At 36.9% G+C, this 19,946-nt stretch overlaps 2 protein-coding genes across 2 annotated transcripts; one reads left to right on the forward strand and one right to left on the reverse strand.

The window, feature by feature from the left end:
- Positions 1-6,147: 6,147 nt before the first annotated feature.
- Positions 6,148-7,411, forward strand: LOC108866639 (putative F-box protein At3g17490). Its single transcript, XM_048587411.1, has one exon. The coding sequence runs from the start codon at positions 6,163-6,165 to the stop codon at positions 7,339-7,341; it is 1,179 nt and encodes a 392-aa protein (XP_048443368.1). The 5' UTR covers positions 6,148-6,162; the 3' UTR covers positions 7,342-7,411.
- A 3,236-nt stretch (positions 7,412-10,647) lies between these two features.
- LOC125478795 lies at positions 10,648-11,073 on the reverse strand. Its single transcript, XM_048587414.1, has one exon. It carries the CDS (start codon positions 11,071-11,073, stop codon positions 10,648-10,650), a length of 426 nt encoding a protein of 141 aa, XP_048443371.1.
- Positions 11,074-19,946: the final 8,873 nt, after the last annotated feature.

Raw genomic sequence — 19,946 nt, forward strand, 5'->3', positions numbered from 1 at the left:
TAATCAGAGAATATACTCACCATGCATCGTTGAAACGTCGCCGGAGCATTACACAAGCCAAATGGCATGCGTCTATATGCAAAAGTGCCAAAGGGGCACGTAAATGTTGTCTTCTCTTGGTCATCCGGAGCGATCACAATCTGGTTATATCCGGAATATCCATCAAGAAAGCAATAAAATTCATAACCGGCTAACCTTTCCAACATTTGGTCGAGGAATGGTAATGGAAAGTGATCCTTCCTTGTCATGGCATTTAACTTCCTGTAATCAATGCAAACACGCCAACCAGTCACAACACGAGTGGGGACAAGCTCTTGTTCTTCATTCTTCACCACTGTGACGCCAGACTTCTTTGGAACAACCTGCACAAGTGACACCCAACGACTATCAGAAATAGGATATATAACACCACAATCAAGTAATTTTATAACCTCCTTTTTCACTACTTCCAACATAGGTGGATTAAGGCGACGTTGAGCTTCACGAGATGGCTTGGCTTCCTCCTCCAAAAGGATGCGATGCATGCACGTGGTGGGACTAATGCCTTTGATATCCGCCAAAGTCCATCCAATGGCAGATTTGTGCTCTTTTAACACCCTTATCAACTTGTCTTCTTCTTGAGCCGTGAGTAAGCTTGAAATGATGACGGGTAGCGTTTGATCTTGGCCCAAGAACACATACTTCAAGTGACTAGGTAATGGCTTTAACTCAAGTGTAGGTGGCTGCACAGTTGATGGAAGTAACTTGTTAGTCAAAACCGAATCTAAAAGTGAGATTGGAGACTTACCAGAGTGGGAGGGCAATGACTCGAGGGCAGCGACCATTTCAAGTACTTCATCACAAGGGGGCACGGCAATATGGTCAGATTGCATGCCGTGGGTTGCCAAGACTCCCTCACACTTATTTCTTGTTCCTATGCCGTGGACTAAGGCTACCTCAAGTGCATCTTCGTTCATTTGATCCAAATGCACCTGTGCCAAAGAATCAACAATATCAATAGCAAAACAAGAATGGTCCTCAATTGGATGTTTAATGGTTTCAGAAAGATTAAAATGAATAATGTCCCCATCAAACTCCATGGTCAATGTTCCCGTATACACATCAATCTTTGTTCTTGCTGTTTTCATGAAGGGACGGCCTAGCAAGATTGGCAATGATGGAGCATGGCTTGAATCCTCCATGTCTAAAACATAGAAATCTGCGGGGAAAATAAGGTGATTGACCTGCACTAAAACATCCTCAAGGACTCCCTTGGGATAAGCGTTAGAACGATCGGCCAATTGAATTATAACGCCATCTTGTTTTAACTCACCAAGGTTCATTGATGCATAAATGGAATAAGGCATGACATTTATGGATGCACCTAAATCAAGCATGGCATGTTCAAAACGATTATGTCCAATCACACAAGGAATCGTGAAACTACCGGGTTCTTTGCATTTGGTAGGTAGTTTACGTTGCAAAACAGCGGACACATTCTCGCTTACCTTCACTACCTCTTTGTTTGCCCTTCTTCTCTTTGTATTGCATAGGTCCTTGAGGAATTTAGCATACTTTGGAACCTGTTTGATTGCATCGAGAAGCGGTATGTTCACTTGCACCTTCCGGAACGTTTCAAGAATGTCCTTCTCGCTTTCTTCCTTTTTTTTCTTGCATGAACCTGCGAGGAAAAGGTACATTGGGCAGATTAGGACGTGAAGTACATGAATTTGAACTTAAATTACCTGATTTGGCCGAGTTAAGGTGATTGGGGGCCTGCGGCATTGGGTTTTTCACTCTTTCCGTGGGTGAGCTAGACACTTCCTCAGGTTGTGTCGTCTCTTCATCTGCTTTCTGGGCAGATTTGGGATTGTTTGGCTTGGTCCCAACTTCTTTTCCACCCCTTAGGGTGATGGCCTTGGCGGATTCGAATCCTCCCTTTGGATTGACTGTGGTTGAGCTAGGAAGCTTTCCTTGCTCTCTAATCTGTCCAAGGAACTCAGAAATCTGCCCTATTTGTTTCCTCATATCCATCATCTCCTTCTCGTTATTTTCTATTCGGTTGTTTTGATTTTGCAACCCCTGCGAAATAGAGGTTAGTAATTTCATAGCTTGATCACTTTCCAAGGATGTACCTGAATGAGATGATGCTGAAGGTTGTTAGGGTGCATACGGCTTGGAATAAAAACCAGGGGGGTTTGGCCTAAATCCTCCTTGTTGGGCAGTTTGTTGTGGCTCCCTCCATTTGAAGTTTGGATGGTCCCTCCATCCGGCATTGTAAGTGTTCGAGTATGGGTTGTTTTGATTTTGTCCTTGGAAACCAATTGCATTGGCAGATTCCCACCCACCATTCTCGATTAGTTGAGGGCACTTATCGGATGGATGCCCTTGAATTGAGCACACGCCACAAACTTGGTGTTCTTGTGCTTTTGGACCAATCACAACCTGAGAAACAAGAGAAGTAAGATTAGCAAGTTGTGATTGAATTTCAGAAATAGCACTCACCTCATTTACACTTTGTTGCCGTGGGGCTTCCCTTTGGCCCACTCCTTCATATTGTTGAGCGTTGAGCGCTCGGTTGGCTATGAGAATCTTGGCATCCCTTGGTGTTTTGTCCACCAATGCTCCTCCCGCTGAGGCATCAAGCATTTGACGTTCGATAGGAAGGAGGCCCTCATAGAAATATTGAAGGAGAAGTTCCTCCTTCATTTGATGTTGAGGACATGAAGCTACAAGGCCCTTGAAGCCCTCCTAATCCCCGGCAACGGCGCCAAAATTTGATGCGAGATTTACTTTACACTCAAATTAAACCCTCGTTTGACAATTGTAGTAGAATGGATAAGTGAGGGATCGTTCTAGACCGGGGATTAGGAGGGCTTGCTAAAACCTTCTAAATTGACTTAAAAACGTAAAAACAATATAAAACACTAAACTAGACTCAAAGAATGCAAAACTAAAATTTAAAACATTAAGACAAACCAAAAGACTCAAAACTAATTTTGGACGAATTTAAGATTATGGCTTGATTCAAAATACTTTAAAACATAAACTAAACAGATTCTAAGCACTAAAGAACAAGAAAGTAAAGGGGGGGGGGGAAAAGTTTTGATTTGACGAAAATTGAAATAACAAAATAAGTTAATAAACTAAGCGGAATGTAAATATGAATTTGTGATGGAATGAATGGAATGAAGGCTAGCTAAGGGGTTCTTCTTCACACATGTTATACTTGCATACAAGATTGATTCTCAGTTGGTCTTTCGATAAATTATGAAACTCAACACTCCGGATTAATTAGGTCCGCTTAAATTAACCGTCAAGTTTTCCTTAAGTTAATGAATTGGATGGGTTTGCGCAACGCAATTCACAACATTCTCCAAAAGTCCTTTACGTGAACAGCACAATAAAGATACAATCAAAGATCATTAAGCATTATGAAAACTATAAGTGTTGACGAGGCATTCGTTACTATGATGAGCATGAAACTCGTGCCAAGAATTCATTTAACGCGATTGTTTATAAGCAACCTCCACTACTTGTGAATATAAGTTCATAACGATTAGGTGAAATTCACTTATATTCTAGCGTCATATTTATGCATGAAAATTAAGCGCGCATTCTTAATAAACATTCATAAATAAGTTATCAATCAAACGGTTAAACAAATTGAATCCAAAACTTATGAAATTCCAACGAAAGTTAATCAATTCATATTGCAAATATAAACATAGTTTCGAATCACCCCCTAGCTAAAGGGGGTTTAGTTCCTCATAACTTTGAAATCAAAGAAACACCTAAACATTCCAACAACTCAAAACTTGAATTGTATGAACGTTTAAGCACTCTTTTCTTCCATTTCTCATACGTACAAAACAAAGAGAATTAAAATGAAACTTTGAAATCAAAGAAACACCTAAACATTCCAACAACTCAAAACTTGAATTGTATGAACGTTTAGGCACTCTTCTCTTCCTCGTTGTTGTAGCACAAGGTTTAAGGATAGGTTGGTTGGGGGGATGGAAGTGTGGAATGGAGTGGAAATGGAGGAAATGGAGAAGGGGGACTCACGGCAACAACAAGGTTGCTGTTTTTGTGTTTGTGTTGTGTATGAAAAATATGAGATGCCTTGGTGAATGGAATGAATGGGTATTTATAGGAGGAGTAGAGATGTGAATGGATGTTTGTTTAAGGTATTTGTGGTGGAAGGGAAAAGGTGTGGCTGGTGGGAATTAGGGTGCATCAAATGCACGGTTTATGGGAAGGAATAATGGGATAATGGGCTGCGGCTTTTAGAGAATTAGGTTGTAAATGTGGCTGAAATCAATTATGATATATGGTGGCTGCGGCTTTGTTAGGGTGAAAGTGTAATGCACGGCTGATAGGAAATATGGAATATGGTGCTCGGTTTTGGGGGGAATTGAGGGAATAATAAAAAAAATGGCTGAATAATAATGGAATGGGAAAAAGGGTGAATGCGGATGGATTAGAATATTAGGGTTATGGAATTATGGTGGCTGAATGATTTTTGAATGGGAGAATTAGGGTGAATAATTAGAGTGGTGGGTGATGGTGGCGGCTAGGGAAAAAAAATGGGATAATGGGCTGCATAAAAAAATATGAATGAATGGGATCCTACGGATGGAATAGAATATGGAATGGTCACGGCTTGAAAGAATAATGGGATATAATGGCTGATTAAATATTAGGGTTCATGGAAAATGCACGGCAATAATGGGATTTATCAAGAGAATGGAATGTTATGCTTAGAATGAATAAAAAAATGATATGGTGGCTGATATGGTAAATAGGGTTATTAGGGTGATTAGGGTTTAGGGTTTAATGCATGAAATGAGACAAAGCTACCCCCCCTTGCACGGCATAGGAAGGGAAATAGGGCTAGGGCCTTGGTTTTGTGTCCTAAAGTGCCTATAAGGCCGTCAAAGTGGCTAGAAAATACGGACGTTTAAGTTTAGGAAAGGTTACCAAAACGGGAAACTTAGGGTTAACTTTCCTAAAATAGGAAGCCTTGTTTGAGTAGGATTCTTCGTTTTGGTAAGAATTCATCGTTGGCGTAGGAATTCGTTGTTTCTTCAAGTCTTCAACTCATTCATTCCTCTTTCGCTCCAAAAGACTCCAATTCGCATCTTCTTGCACACTTTGGCCTTTTAATCTGAAAATACACAAAAGTGGCCTTAAACACTAAAATAGATAAGTAAACACAACATAAATGCACGAGAACAAGCTAATTAAGTCGCATGAATATGCTCCTATCAATGATCAACTTGCAGATATCTTCACAAAAGGATTACCGTTTGCTACTTTCCATCACCTCCTGTCCAAGTTTGGATCAATCGACTCGTTTGATCCAGCTTGAGGGGGAGTATTGGAAGAAGATCGGGAATAAGATCTACTTTCTGTCAGTTACCCTAGCTGGTAGGTAGCATGAGGTGCTATCATTTACCCTAGCCGGTAAGTAGCATGGGTGTGTGCATGGTTTGTTGTCTAACAACTTGAAGTATGGTTGTCATTCTCACTAATTCAAGGGATTGCTGATCTTGCTTTAGTTGTTAGGTGATTAGGCGTAAATCAAGGAAGAAAGATTGTTTCTTGTTCCTTGTTTTTCTCTTCTTCCCATGCTTATATATATGAGCTATCTTTGTACTTTGTTTCTTCATAATAGAAAATACACATTCAAAACTCAATAATTATGTAATTGTATTTGTAAAAATTCGCTTAATTAATTAAACCTCATGTGAATATGTGAATTTTCTTTTCTTAGTAAATTAAAATTCTGTGTTGTTACAAGCTAACCCATATATAGATATCATGCTCGCTTGATCATCAATTTAATCTAGAATTCAAAAGTAAAATTTGAATTGTTATTTTTGTATCAATAAAAAAAATTTAAAAATGGTAAATTTGAACGTATAATTCTCCATAAAACTCGAAACTGATTGGATCGCCCCTGTTTTCTTTAATAGCTAAATATGTTGTGGTTGTGGAACTCCAAGTTTATTTAGTACTTGAATTTTGGCATCTTATTTGGTAATATGTTTAATAATTGAACCTTGACCTACCAGGCCTTAGGGACGTGGAGTTTGATTTATTTTGTTCTCGAATTGGTGGTGTTCTTTTCTGTGTATATATACGTGTGAAGAATTATTGTGCAACAATACAACCAAAATGTCCCAGGTGTGTGAAAGTGAAACTCCTGAAGATCAGGTGGTCGAAATCCTATCCAAGTTGCCGCCCAAGTCTCTGATGAGATTCAAATGTATACGCAAGTCTTGGTGCACTATCATCAATAGTTCAAGTTTTGTGACCAAACACCTCAGTAATTCCATAGACAACAAACTCTCATCCTCCAGTTGTATCCTTCTTAACCGTTGTCAGGTTCATGTTTTCCCGGATAGGAGTTGGAAACAAGACGTTTTCTGGTCCATGATTAATCTTTCCATTGATAGTGATAAGAATAACCTTCATTACGATGTTGAGGACCTAAATATACCATTTCCAATTGAAGATCAAGACAATGTAGAGCTTCACGGTTATTGCAATGGGATTGTCTGTGTAATAGTAGGGAAAAATGTTCTTTTATGCAATCCTGCAACGGAAGAATTCAGGCAACTTCCCGATTCATCCCTTCTTCTACCCCTTCCCAAGGGAAGATTCGGATTGGAAACGGTCTTTAAGGGATTGGGATTTGGCTATGATTGCAAAGCTAAAGAATACAAGGTCGTGCGAATTATAGAAAATTGTGATTGTGAGTATTCAGAAGGTGAAGAATCATATTATGAGCGTATTCTTCTTCCTCACACGGCTGAGGTATACACCATGACTACTAACTCTTGGAAAGAGATAAAGATTGATGTAACAAGTGATACTGATCCGTATTGCATTCCTTATTCTTGTTCAGTGTATTTGAAGGGATTTTGTTATTGGTTTGCAATGGATAACGGGGAATACATATTTTCATTTGATTTAGGTGATGAGATATTTCATATAATAGAATTGCCTTCTAGGAGAGAATTTGATTTTAAGTTTTATGGCATATTTTTGTATAATGAATCCATCACTTCTTATTGCTCTCGTTACGAAGAGGATTGTAAATTATTTGAAATATGGGTAATGGACGACTATGATGGAGTTAAGAGTTCATGGACAAAATTGCTGACTGTTGGACCCTTTAAAGACATTGATTATCCATTGACACTTGGGAAATGTGACGAGGTTCTTATGCTTGGCTCGTATGGAAGAGCGGCCTTTTGTCATTCTAGTACCGGAAATCTCAAGTATCTTCATATTCCCCCTATTATCAATTGGATGATAGATTATGTGAAAAGTATTGTTTCAGTTAAGTAAATTGAGGGAAAAGTTCCCTTTTCTCCTATTTAATTTGTATGCATTACATAAAGCTTGAGTTTGCATCTTCTAATTTTGCTTTGTGGCCTTTTGTACTATGTTTGCTTATCATGGGCTGCCTTTATTTTTTGGGCTTTCAACATTTTGTAATGTTATTCTATTTGACAATGTATAATACCTATTTTTCAAATTTAACTAATACTAACGATTCCTTTATGTTTTCCTTTTTTTTCCCTTCGGAATTCCCTTCTTGAAAACCTCTTTTAACATAATCAAGTTAAACATTCTAGCGTACGTAGGAGTGCAAACATTTATGAGTAAAATCCGGGTTGTTAAAAAAAAAAAAAATTAGGCAACAAAGAATATTTATAGCCTTGTAGCCCCTAACCATAGTTTGTAAAATACGAAATGGGTATAATATGTGAAAAATACGTACGTGCATTATTCAATAACTATGCTAAAACTTTATTAGGAAAATTCAGCCACTTATTTGAGTTTTAATATTTATTTTTTTAATTAATTCTTAAAAAAAATTGTTAACAATATGTGTTGAATACGTGAAATTTATAGGTAGTATTGAAAATTGTGTGACAATAATGTGTATTAAACATGAAAAGTACGTATATACATCTTTAACAAATTATTAAAACCTATGTGGAAAACAGAAGTATTTTTTTAAAATACATATGTATGTGTATAATATCAAATTTACTAACTATGCTGTAACCTCTCATCAATAAAACAATAAAAATTATAAAAAGCTATATTTGATGAATAATATCATTTTGAGCGGCAATATATGACAAGCATTTCATGAGTTCGTTAATTTAAAATCATCTAGAAAAAGGAGTGTATCCACCATCTAATATCACTGCACTAAGATGTGAGAATGCAAAGAAATGACCCACATGAAATTCAACCCACATCTTAGTGCATTATAAATGGTTATTGCAAATGGCAATATCCTTGCTAAATTCAACCCATAATAAATTCACATCTAATTGGCTTTTAGATCAAAGTTCAACCCATAATAAATGGTTATTGCAAATGGCAATATCCTCGCTAAATTGTCACCTAACGACCATGGTCACCTTTTTAAGAGTATTTTTTGTCAAACAAACCCTTTCATTTAATGAGAATATTAACAGATTTTTCATGAAGACATCATTGTACAGTTAGAAAGATAAGATAATTTTGCCAAATTCTTCTACTCTTCCTCATCAAAATTATTCAACATGTATGACGGCTAGAAACACTACAAGAAAAGTGACAATTAGGGGCAGGCTGTTAGAAGCGGATATAAGAATTTGCCTCTATTAATTATTATTAGGGGCGAAAATATGATTTAGCCTCTACTAATGTAATAGGGATGGATAAGAAACAGTCCCTATTAATTTTAGCAGTAATGGGGACAGAATAAATTTCCCCTAACGATTTTTTTTTTTTAATTTGAGCGGGAGATGAAATTTTGGTGGCGTCAAAGTTTTGCTAAAATCAACAAGTTTTTCGCAATTAAATTGCCTTTAACAATTTTTAAATTTTTTAGACTCAAACAAAAATTATATTCATTTAAAAATTATGTTAATAAATAAATAGTTAATTACTCTAAACCCTATAACTTTGTTTCTCTTCTTCCTGCGCCACTTAGAGGGTGTAGTCAAACTCGGATTTGAGAGGCTTTTAAAAGACTTTAAAATCCTAATGTAGTCGATTAAAAGATTTTAAAGGATTTTAGAATCCATTGAAATCTATGTGTAGTCAATTAAAGGATTTTAGAATCCATTCAAATTTAGGTGTAGTCAATTAAAAGATTTTAAAGTATTTTAAAATTCATTCAAATCTAAGTGTATTCAAAAAATTAAGATTTTGGACGATTTCAATAAGTTGTGGATTTTGTGGGATTTCAAATCCCAAGACTAAAAAGAATCTAACCTCACCCCCTAGGATTTCAAATCCTTTCACCACAATCCATTCAAATTCTTTAAAATCCATATAAATTTTGTAGGAGTTTTTAATCCTCTTAAATCCTATAAAATCTATCACTTTTAAAATTCTTTAAAATCCTAGTTTGACTACACCCTTAGTCTCTATCTCCTGATTGCGTTTTTTCCTTCTTCCTCCCTCTTCCTCCCTCTGTCGTCCCTCCTCCTTCCACCTCTCCGTACTATGAATCCCCCTTTTTTCTCTTCTTTTCTTGCTTCCTCATCATCATTTCATCTTTCTCATTCTTTCTTGCGATATTACCTTGGAAGTGTCCCAGAAGGTGAACAAGATATCGAAAGAAAGGTTTGCATTAATTCAATGGAGAGCAAAACTCATTCTTTATAGTTTCATTCAAGGTTATTTCTCCTCTAAATTTCTGTTTTGCAGGTTCGTTGGAGGGCAAAAGAGGTTGAAGCGCAGTTGGTTATAAAGTCACGAATTAATATATTTAAAGTTTTTCACAAGAAATTTTATTGTAGGGGTACATACTTTCTTATGGATTTTGCTTGTAGATTTAACTGTTTGTGGTATTGAAATTTTATTATTGTTCTATTTGTTTTATAATTGCAGTTATGATTTAGTCTAATAGTTGCTCTTTGATACATTACAGTTGCTAATTGAGAAAGAACGCAAGTTGAAATCGTTTGTCGTGCAGGGAAGTTTAGAGAAGAAACGGCTTCGAGATTTATTCTGGACAACTTCATCATAGATTAAGAACAAGAGATTGAAGAGAAGATTTATTTTCCTGGAGAAGATGAAGAGTTGGATTGTGTTTTGTAACCGATGAGAACAATGAATTGTTCAAATAAATTATTTATGAGAAGTATTATTGGCACTTTAAAAATCTCATTTTACCCTCCTTACAAGTGTATTTTTCTTTCTAAATATAAAAAGTTTGGAATGTAAAATAAGAATTTTTAAATGTCAATAATAATTCCTTTATTTATTATCCAAATAAGTAATATATTATTGATTATGTATATATTTTTTTTATTATATCGGTAGTATTTGGGGCGGAAACATTTGCCTTAAATGCTCTTTTTTTTTTTTTTTTTTTTTTTCTTTTTTTTTTTTGTGGGTATGTATGCATGTAAAGAAATTCATTAAAGTATGAAACCTTTAGTACAACCGTTTTTAATACAATCAAAATTAAAGACAGGAAGAGCAATATCAAGTAAACAGAAATCCCAATAATGAGGAGGGAAAGATTAAGGTGAGCTAAAACATCCGCAACAAAATTTGCCACCTTGAAAATGTGTTTCTAGTCAACATAACTAAAGATCGAGCCAGGATACAAATATCATTGATTATAGAGTTGACTCTTCAAAGAATCCTCCAATGACCTTGCACAACTTCAATGATGAGTTTAGAGTCCCCTTCCACCATCACTTTGGTAAAACCCTTGTGCCTAGCACATTGGAGCCTTTCTCGCAAACTTATCCCTTCTAGTAACGAAATAGTAGCGCCATCAAGGTTAAGAGCCCCCACCCCAATCACATGTGAATTACTGTTACGGAGCACAAAGGCAGCAACAGCACGGTTGTTTGAAACTGAACCATCAAAATTGAGTTTAATCACATCATGTCGGTAAGGAAGATCCCATTTAATAAAGGAAGAGATACGTAAAGCCTCCTTGGGGTCAGACTTCCCTTTAGCCTTGAGAAAAGCGGAACCAACCCTACCGGCAATAGAAACACAACGTGCCGGAGCCGGGGGCACACTTCTGAACACCAAGCTATTTCTTTCCATCCATATTTGCTAGCAGTTCAGAATTACTTTACTAATATCAGAAAGGTCGTCTTTGTCATTAGAACTTATGGATTCCATCCATTCAAAGAAATTATTATTAGTACTTATGTTACCATTATTAAAACTTCCAAAAGTTGAGCTCCAAACTTTAGTAGCAAAAACACAATTACAAAAGAGATGACATTGATCTTCTTCGGCTGTATTAAATAACGAACATAATTTATCAATATTTTTAACAAAACGAATTTCTAAGTTTGCAATCTTTCTTGAATCATAAGCCAAGCAAACACTTTAACCTTTGGAGGAATAGTTAGCTTCTATGTTTTCTTTAACAATGTAAGGCGATTACTAGAGTGATTGTTCCGATTTTGTAGCCAGGTAGCAGAATTAATGGAAAAGTTCCCATTATTGGTTAAACCCCAAATTAACTTGTTATTCGACTCCTGTAGAGGTAACGGAATGCGACAAATTTTTCTAATGTTGTCATCATCAACTACAGTAGCTAATTTAATGTTATCCCAACTATTATGAACTATAAAGTTGCGTACTTTAAGATTCCAATCAATATTATTCCTATCATTCACGAGAATTATATGAAAAAAAAGGTAGGGAAAAACGCATTGATTAGTCCAGAAGAGTATGTCTTCACCATCATCCACAATCCATCTCATTCCCTCATGGATGATGTTTCTATTAGAAAGAATTCCTTTCCAGGCGAGTAGTTTTGTTTAATCTTTGAATTTAAAAAATGGGACTTACATAAGTATTTACTTTTGACTATTTCAGCCCACCAATTTTCTTTGTTGGTTAAAACTTTCCAACCAAATTTGGCTAAACAAGCATTGGTAAAATGATCACTCTGTTTGATTCCTAAACCACCTTGATTCTTTGGAGAACAAACCTTCTCCAGGCCATTGGTCTGAGTTCAGTATTTCTCCCCCAAAAGAAATCTCTACATTCTTTATCAATTTTAGTTGTTACCCTACTAGGTCACTTAAAACAAGACATTACATGATTCAGCATTCCAGTGAGATTAGAATTAATAAGAGTTAATCTCCCGGCCTTAGAAAGGGTTTGCCATTTCCAACCGGCAAATTTTTGCTTCACCCGTTTAATTAATTCTATCTCGTTAACCGGATCCTTCTAGAAAACTATATCATGGATCCCTAAGTACTTCCCAATGCCTTTCTTTACCTTAAAGCTGGAAAATAACTCATGGGCAATTAAGATATTATCATGAATGGAACGCCCCGGAGTAAAAGCACGTTGATTAGCAGAAATGCATAGGTCAAGCAAAGGCTTAAGCCTTTCAATAATAATTTTTGTTATAATTTTATAACTAACATTACAAAGACCAATGGGTCTATAATTGGACACAGTTTCAGGATTATCCACTTTTGGGATTACGGTAATATTTGTGTGATTAATAAACCTTAGGCTTGAATTATTTTGAAAGAAATCTTTAATCATAGAAATAATAGTATCTTTAACCTCTTCCCAACAACCTTGATAAAAAGCAGCACAAAGACCATCAGGTCCAGGTGCTTTTTACACACCAATGTTATTCACTACTTCCCAAACTTCCTCATCTGAAATACATTTAAGTAGTTGCATATTATGTGTATGATCAATGCAAGGAGCTATGATATCAACCATTGTAGCCAATGTTTCCTAAGAACGGATGTTATCGCAAGAAAAACACAGTTTAAATTCCTGCACAAAAACTTGCCCTAGACCTTCCCCATAATTCCACCAGAAACCATTATATCTTTAATAGATTTTATTTCATTTCTTTTCTTACGGATAGAAGTCACCGTTTGAAAATATTTAGTATTTTTATCTCCCAATTGAAGCCACTTAACCTTAGCTTTTTGAGCCCACATAATTTCCTTTTCCTATAAAACTCTGTTAAGCTCTTTTCTAATTTTAATCTCGTCCTCCAAGCTTATAGAGTTATCTTGATCCCTTATAATTTTATTTTGAATATCATAGAGAGAGGTTAAAAGCTTATCTTTATGATCTTTGACATTACCAAAGGTCTCTTTGTTCCACTTCCTTACCAAATACTTGAATGTCCCTGCACAAGCAACAAACGTTTCTTGTGGCCTTGAAGTATTTGTACAATTCCAAGCACTTTTGACAAAATTCCTAAAATTAGGATAACGTAACCACATAGCTTCAAACTTGAAGGAATAAGAGTCTTTTCTAACAAGGTTTACATTATTTGTAAGTAAGATGGGACTATGATCCGATCCAAAGATAGGAAAATTATGTAAAGAAAAGTCATGGAACTCCCTCAACCACTAAGGATTAGCAACACCATGATCAAGTCTCTCATAAATCCTAGTGTTGTCACAATAACCATTGGTCCAGGTATAGGGAACACCGGAGGCAGTTAGGGAAATCAAGTCACCCATATTTAGAAAATTATCAAAGTTATTCAAGGAGGTAGTAGTATTAGAGAAACCCCCAAGCTTTTCAGTGGAATCCACAATATTATTGAAGTCTCCAATTAAACACCAAGGATGGTTTGTTGGTGTATGAGCTAAAATTTGATCTCAGAGATTAGCTTGTAAATGTTTCTGAGGATAAGCATAAACAAAGGTAATGAATTGCACCTTATCATTATGCAAATCTTTAACTACACAGTGGATAAAACGCGGTGAAGAGCTTAAAATAGTAATATTAATGGAAGATGAGTTCCAGAACAAACAAACCCCACCAGCTCTGCAGCTAAAAACCTGATCAAAGTGTCTACTGTAGAAATTGCTTTGGACCTGTCTAGAGAGATCTTAGTTTCAAACACGCAAAAAAGGTCCAACTTAATCAAAGTACATAGAAAATTAAAATTACTACTAAAATCAGGTCTCTCAAGACCTCTACAATTCTGTACCATGCACTTCATTGATCAATAATTTTGAGCTCTCAAAAGCAACATAATTAACAAAAAAACTCAGTTTACCTCAGAAATTCTTCGAGAATCAAAAAGGACGCACCCAGAGTAGAACACCAAGCTTGAACAAGACAAATTGACATTTCCCCAACCTAAATTAACAAAGCCAAGAAAAGCCCCAAATTTTTGAAAATCCTAACCCTAGAACTTGAAATCAGTTCGAACAAACCCATCAAAACAAAACAAGTGCTATAAAACAACCTCAAAGATTGTAGATAAACAAATAAAAAAACTAGAAATAAAGACCTAAACGGCGAAAAGAATTCGAAAAATTTACAGTGGAAAGCAGCGGTGAGAAGACGAGAATGATAGAAAGAAATTATCAATCCCCAAATTATCAAACTCAGTAGCAAACTAATTAACTCGTAAATTAGCCGAATTGGGTAGAAAATTACCTAATCTCCTGCCCTTGTCGTGTACCCACAGGAAACCCACGATTCCCAAGCTGAGCTGAGTTGACCCACAGTTCCGTCTTGTTGCCCAGCCGAGGTGGAGATGGCGATCCTTCGGAATATAAAGTCGCACACTCAATCAGACCTGAAAGAGAAAATCAGCCCGCTTTCCTCATGTTTAGTCAAGTTTCCAGTTTTCTACTATTTTTTCTCATTTGCCTTTAAATGTTTGAAAGATAAGTTCAATATTTTTAAATAAGATTTTCCAACGTGACAGATAGACCAATAGGTGCAGAAATTTGACACTATCGCCCCTAATAACAATGGCAATGCCACTTTTAGATGCGAATATATTATCCGTCATTCTTCCCTGTTAGAGGCTATTTATCATGCTATTTACCCCTAATAAATACTTTTAGATGCAAATTTGAAAAGTGTAATTAAGTTGGCTATTTCCTAGAAAATATAAAGAGTCTGTAAGTTGGTTATTCCTAGTCTTAGAATTAATTGTAACTTGCAAAGGTTGGAGCTTGCGGTAAATGAGGAGGATGATTGACTAGTGTTACACGGCAAAACTCTTTTCTGGTAAGAATCATTTGCATTCATATAGGATTTGTTTTCCCTATTAAAGATTGATTTCGTGTGGGATTCTAGAAGACTATACAAATCTGCATAGAGTTTTAAATAAGGAAGAGGTTTAAATAAGGCCAATCTCTTTGTTTATTAGGTAAAAAAGTTAACCTAGTATATATAGGGTTGTGCTGGAGGTTTTTGTAGATACCCCTTTGCACTCTAATCAAAATCGTGAGATTGTTTTATATGATTAAGGGGGAGAGACAAAAGGCTACTAGGTTCTTAGATTTATATAGGTAATAGTCTGTGAGCATAACTCATCATTCATTTATCATGGAACTTTTTGTAAGCTTTGCCTGTGAGGAAGATCATCAACCTGCGTGAATCTGTTTTCATCCAAGAGAAGGTGAAGAGGGCGTGTTCTACAAGACAAGAGCATTTGATCAAGTTTCTGTTGTGGTGTAATAAAGTATCATATTAGTCTTGTATAAGTCCTTAAAGTTTTTTTAGTGAAATTGGCTGTGCCTTGAGGTTGTTCTCTCCTGTGTGGAGGGTTTTTTTCCTCGTGCGAGATTTCGTACAAATACTTTGACTTTGTTTATTTTTCTCAGTTTGTTGTGTTTTGATCTTTGTTGTGAAGAACCAGGATTGATTCATCCAGGTTTACAATTTCATTTGGTATCAAAGCGGTTCTCTAAACTTATTTAGAGTGATCCTAGGGACTACTGTGATGGATCGAGCAGCTGGATCAATCTCACATCCACCATACTTTGATGGTGAGAACTATGGTGCTTAGAAAGCAAAGATGAAGGTGTTTCTTTGGTCACTAGATGCTTGTGTTTGGAACATTGTAGTTTTTGGTTACTCCCCTCCAACCAAAACTATAATACACAAATCAAAGAAAATATATGAAGAAGGGAAGGCAGATAGTGATGTTGTCGTTGAGGAAGTTGTTCTCAAACCTCATGAAGAATGGACACTGGCTGATAAAACTCACTCCATGAATAATCAAAAAAGGGTTAAATGCTATATTTACTGCCTTGTCTCCTGATCAGTTTTCTAATATTTTAAATTGTGAGACTTCCAAAGAGGCTTGGGATATCTTGCAAGTCACCTATGAAGGAGCAAATGCTGTTAAAGAGTCACGGCTTCAAAGGTATGTCACTCAATTTGAAATTATTAGAATGGAAGAAGATGAAAACTTTTCTGATTTCTATGCTAAGTTAAATAGCAATGCCTGTGCTAATCTTAGGGATAAAATTCCTGAATCTAGAGTTGTCAAAAAGGTTCTTAGATCACTACCTTCTAGGTTTCAACCTAAGAAAACTGCAATTGAAGAATTTAGGGACTTAAACACAATGAAAATTGCAGAATTAGTTGGGTCTTTGAAAACCTATGAAATGAAGCTTCCTACTGTGAAAAGGAGTAAGAACATTGCCCTAAAAGCTGTAAAAGAAGAATGTGAAGAAAGTGAGGAAATTGGTGATGAGGAATTTGCTCTAATCACTAGACAGTTTCAAAATTTTCTCAAGAGTAAAAATTTTAAGGGAAAAGGAACAAGTTCAGGATCTAAACCCTTCAAGTCAAACAATTTTAATTCTGAAAAAGGTTCCAGACTTCTTAAACAAACTGAGGGTCAAAAATGCTATGAATGTCAGGGTTTTGGACATGAGGCAAAAGAATGTGCTAACACCTTGAAAAAATTAAAATCTGAAGAAAAAAAAACAAAGCCATGAAGAGTACTTGGAGTGATAGTGAATCAAATTCAGATTCGGAAAATGAGATAGTTGCATTTGTGAGAATTGCAAATATCGATGATCTTGAGGAATCAGATAGCCAGTAGCTTGATGCTGAAGAAATACTTCAAAAATATAATGAACTTTATCATGTCTCTGTCAAAATTAGAAAGCATTGTTCTGATATGAAAGAAAAATTGAAAAATCTAGAAACTGAGAAAAGTAGGATCGAAACCTTGTTTCAATCTCGGTTGTTTGAACTAGCGGTGGGCAAACGGGTTCAGGACCCGCAGGTTGGGATGGTACCAGCAGTTTGGGACGGGTCCAAAATTTCAGAACACACAACGGGACGGGTATACCAGTTTAGCGGGGCAGGCCGGTTCTTAAAAAAAGAGTGAATGGGTCCCGGCCCGGCCCGATTCTAACATGTCCTAATCTAAGTCATTCGAAAATATTTCCTACCCTCATCATTTATTCAGTTTCCCTTTCCATCAATCTTCCCTCCTTGCTCCTCTCCTCTCACTCAGACATCGATCTCTCCTCCGTCCGCCACCATCATCATCAGACGTCAATCTCTCCTCTTGACTCGCTCCCACCGTCCTAGTTCTGTCCGCTGCCATCATCATCAGCTCCATCCGCCGCCATCATCATCAGATCTCGATCCATGGTCACTGAAATCCTCTCGTCTTTTTTCCTGTCAATTTATAGGGAATTCCTTAGGTTTTTTTTTTTTTGCTTTAATTTCTGAATGCATGCAAGAAATCAGTCTCTCTTTCTGTTAAACTCGAATGGATTTTGTTGGGTTCTTGAATCTTGACCTCTGTTCTGTTCCTGTTTCAGATCTATTGTTGAATCTTGACCTCTGTCTTGTGATAGTTCATGTTTCTGATCAGCACATCAAAAACACATGTTTGATGAATTTCGTTTATTGCTTTTGCATGTCCATGGATTTTCAAAAAATCTTTGGTTTGTAACTGAAAGTGAATGTAGAAATGTATGTTGGCCACCTTGAAAGACATGAAATTTTCGGCATGTTTGAATTTGGTGTAATGGGTGTGTAGATGTGTGTTTGAATTAAATTTTCGACATGAAATTGAAGGATTTATTTATGTTTCTGTTCCTGGGGCTTGGCTGGGATTTGTCTTCAGCAATTGCACGGGGCTTGATGAAAAAACAAAAAAAAATGTTGCTGGACTCGTGGACCCGAGCTTGACTAGCCCGTTTCAAATGGGTCGGGTTAGGTCCGATTCTAGATTCTGAAATTGCATTATCGGGCCCGACCTGTTCCCTTTAAACCCGGATCAGGTCCAATCCCTTCAAAATTGGGCCCCGCCCAGCCCTAGTCTGAACTTGAGAAAGAAAACAAGTCATTAAGAGCAACTCCACCCCTAAAGACTTTGTGCCAGCACCCCGCTCATTTATCCACTCAAGTAAACAGTAATAGACTAAAGCATCTCCGCCCTTAAAACCAAATAGCCTAGTCAATTTTATTAAAATATTATTAATTTTTATTATAAAATAATAATTTAACAAAATGAAGGGATATGAAACTCCTCCACCGCTCCAAAGTCCAAAGTCCAAGGTCCAAACCGAGAGAGAGAATCTATTCCCTTATTTTTCCCAATGGAAATGGAGCCTTTTCTCGGCTCCCAAACAGGACCCCAACACCAACTCCTCCAACCCACCCCCACCCCCACTGTTCAAGTCCCTGACTCTGATGATTTCTCTTTCAAAATCTCTCCCTCCCACAGCGAGCCTAATCTCCACCACCTCTAACAACCCCACCATCACCATGTCCACCAACCAGACCCGCAGCCCTCTTCGTCAGGAGCCCCGAATGCCCGCCATCAGAAGAGACCCGACACTCTCCACCGCTGCAGGACGGCCCCCACTATGGCCATCATGCGAGACCTCAATCCACACCCAACAACCCAGGCCCCCAAACCCCCATCCCCATCGCCCTTTGCTCCGCTGACAAATTGGCCTTCTTCAACCTCAGCCTCGATGAGCTCTGCAACAAGATCTCTCTGCGACGTGTTGATCGTGCAGGAGGTTGATGGCCCGGCTGACGTCAGATGGCTCGGCATGTGGGTCTGTCGATTTTAGGCCGGTCTCTTGCCTGGCTTGGGTTGGGTGCCGGTCAAAAGGCTAGGCTGGAGTGGATACCTGGGTGCCGGCCTGGTTTTTTGGCTGGGTACTGGCTTATCAGTTCCCCGGTGGAACTGCTCTAACGTCACAACTTGAGGCTTCTAAAGATAAAAATCATAAGATTAACCATTGGCACGAAAAGATTGACAAAATGCCTAGTATGGGAAAATCTAGTGGAGATAAAACTGGTTTGGGTTTTGATGGTGATGCGAACTAAGTAAGCACACAAATTAAAACCCTCTTGTGACAATTGTAGTATATGAATAAGTAGGGATCGTTCTTAACTGGGGATTAGGAGGGATTGCAAAATCACTTGGAAACTGACTCAAAAACGTAAAATAAAGTTTAAAAACACTAAACTAGACTCAAAGAATGCAAAACTAAACAATAAAACACTAAAACAAATCAAAAGACTCAAAACAGCCCCAAAACACTCAAAACTGCCTTAAAAACACTTTCTGGGCAGTTTTGAGCACTTTGACAACTTTGGACGAAATTGGGTAATAGAATGAATCAAAATGCTTAAAAACACAAACTAAGACACTTTCTAACTAAATTGGACACAAAAGTAAGGGGGAATTGAGTTTTTGACGAAATTAATTAAAATGCACAGATTGTCAATTAGGGCAGATTCTAAATATGAATGTAATGAAAATATGGATGAATGCTAGCTAAAAGGTTCTTCTCCACACATGTCACACTTGCATACACTTTGATTTTCAGTTGGTCTTTCAATGAATTATGAAACTCAACACTCCGGGTTAATTAGATCCGCTTAAATTAACCTTCAAGTTTTTCTTAAGTTAATGAATTAGATGGGTTAGCGCAACGCAATTCAAAACATTCTCCAAAAGTCCTTTACGTGAAAAGCACAATAAAGATACAATCATAGATCATTAAGCATCATGAAAACTATAAGTGTTGACGAGGCATTCGTTACTATGATGAGCATGATACTAATGCCAAGAATTCATTTAACGCGATTGTTTATAAGCAACCTCCACTACTTGTGAATATAAGTTCATAACTATTAGGTGAAACTCACTTATATTCTAGCGTCAAATTCATGCA

Source organism: the organism of the source record quoted next, unplaced genomic scaffold, assembly GCF_019419815.1.
Source record: "Pyrus x bretschneideri cultivar Hongxiangsu unplaced genomic scaffold, Pyrus_bretschneideri_v1 Contig266, whole genome shotgun sequence".
In the NCBI taxonomy this organism is placed as follows: domain Eukaryota; kingdom Viridiplantae; phylum Streptophyta; class Magnoliopsida; order Rosales; family Rosaceae; genus Pyrus; species Pyrus x bretschneideri.

Coding starts and splice junctions, on each gene's coding strand:
- LOC108866639 (XM_048587411.1), top strand. CDS start 6,163: ATGTCCCAGGTGTGTGAAAGTGAAACTCCTGAAGATCAGGTGGTCGAA.
- LOC125478795 (XM_048587414.1), bottom strand. CDS start 11,073: ATGGAAAGAAATAGCTTGGTGTTCAGAAGTGTGCCCCCGGCTCCGGCA.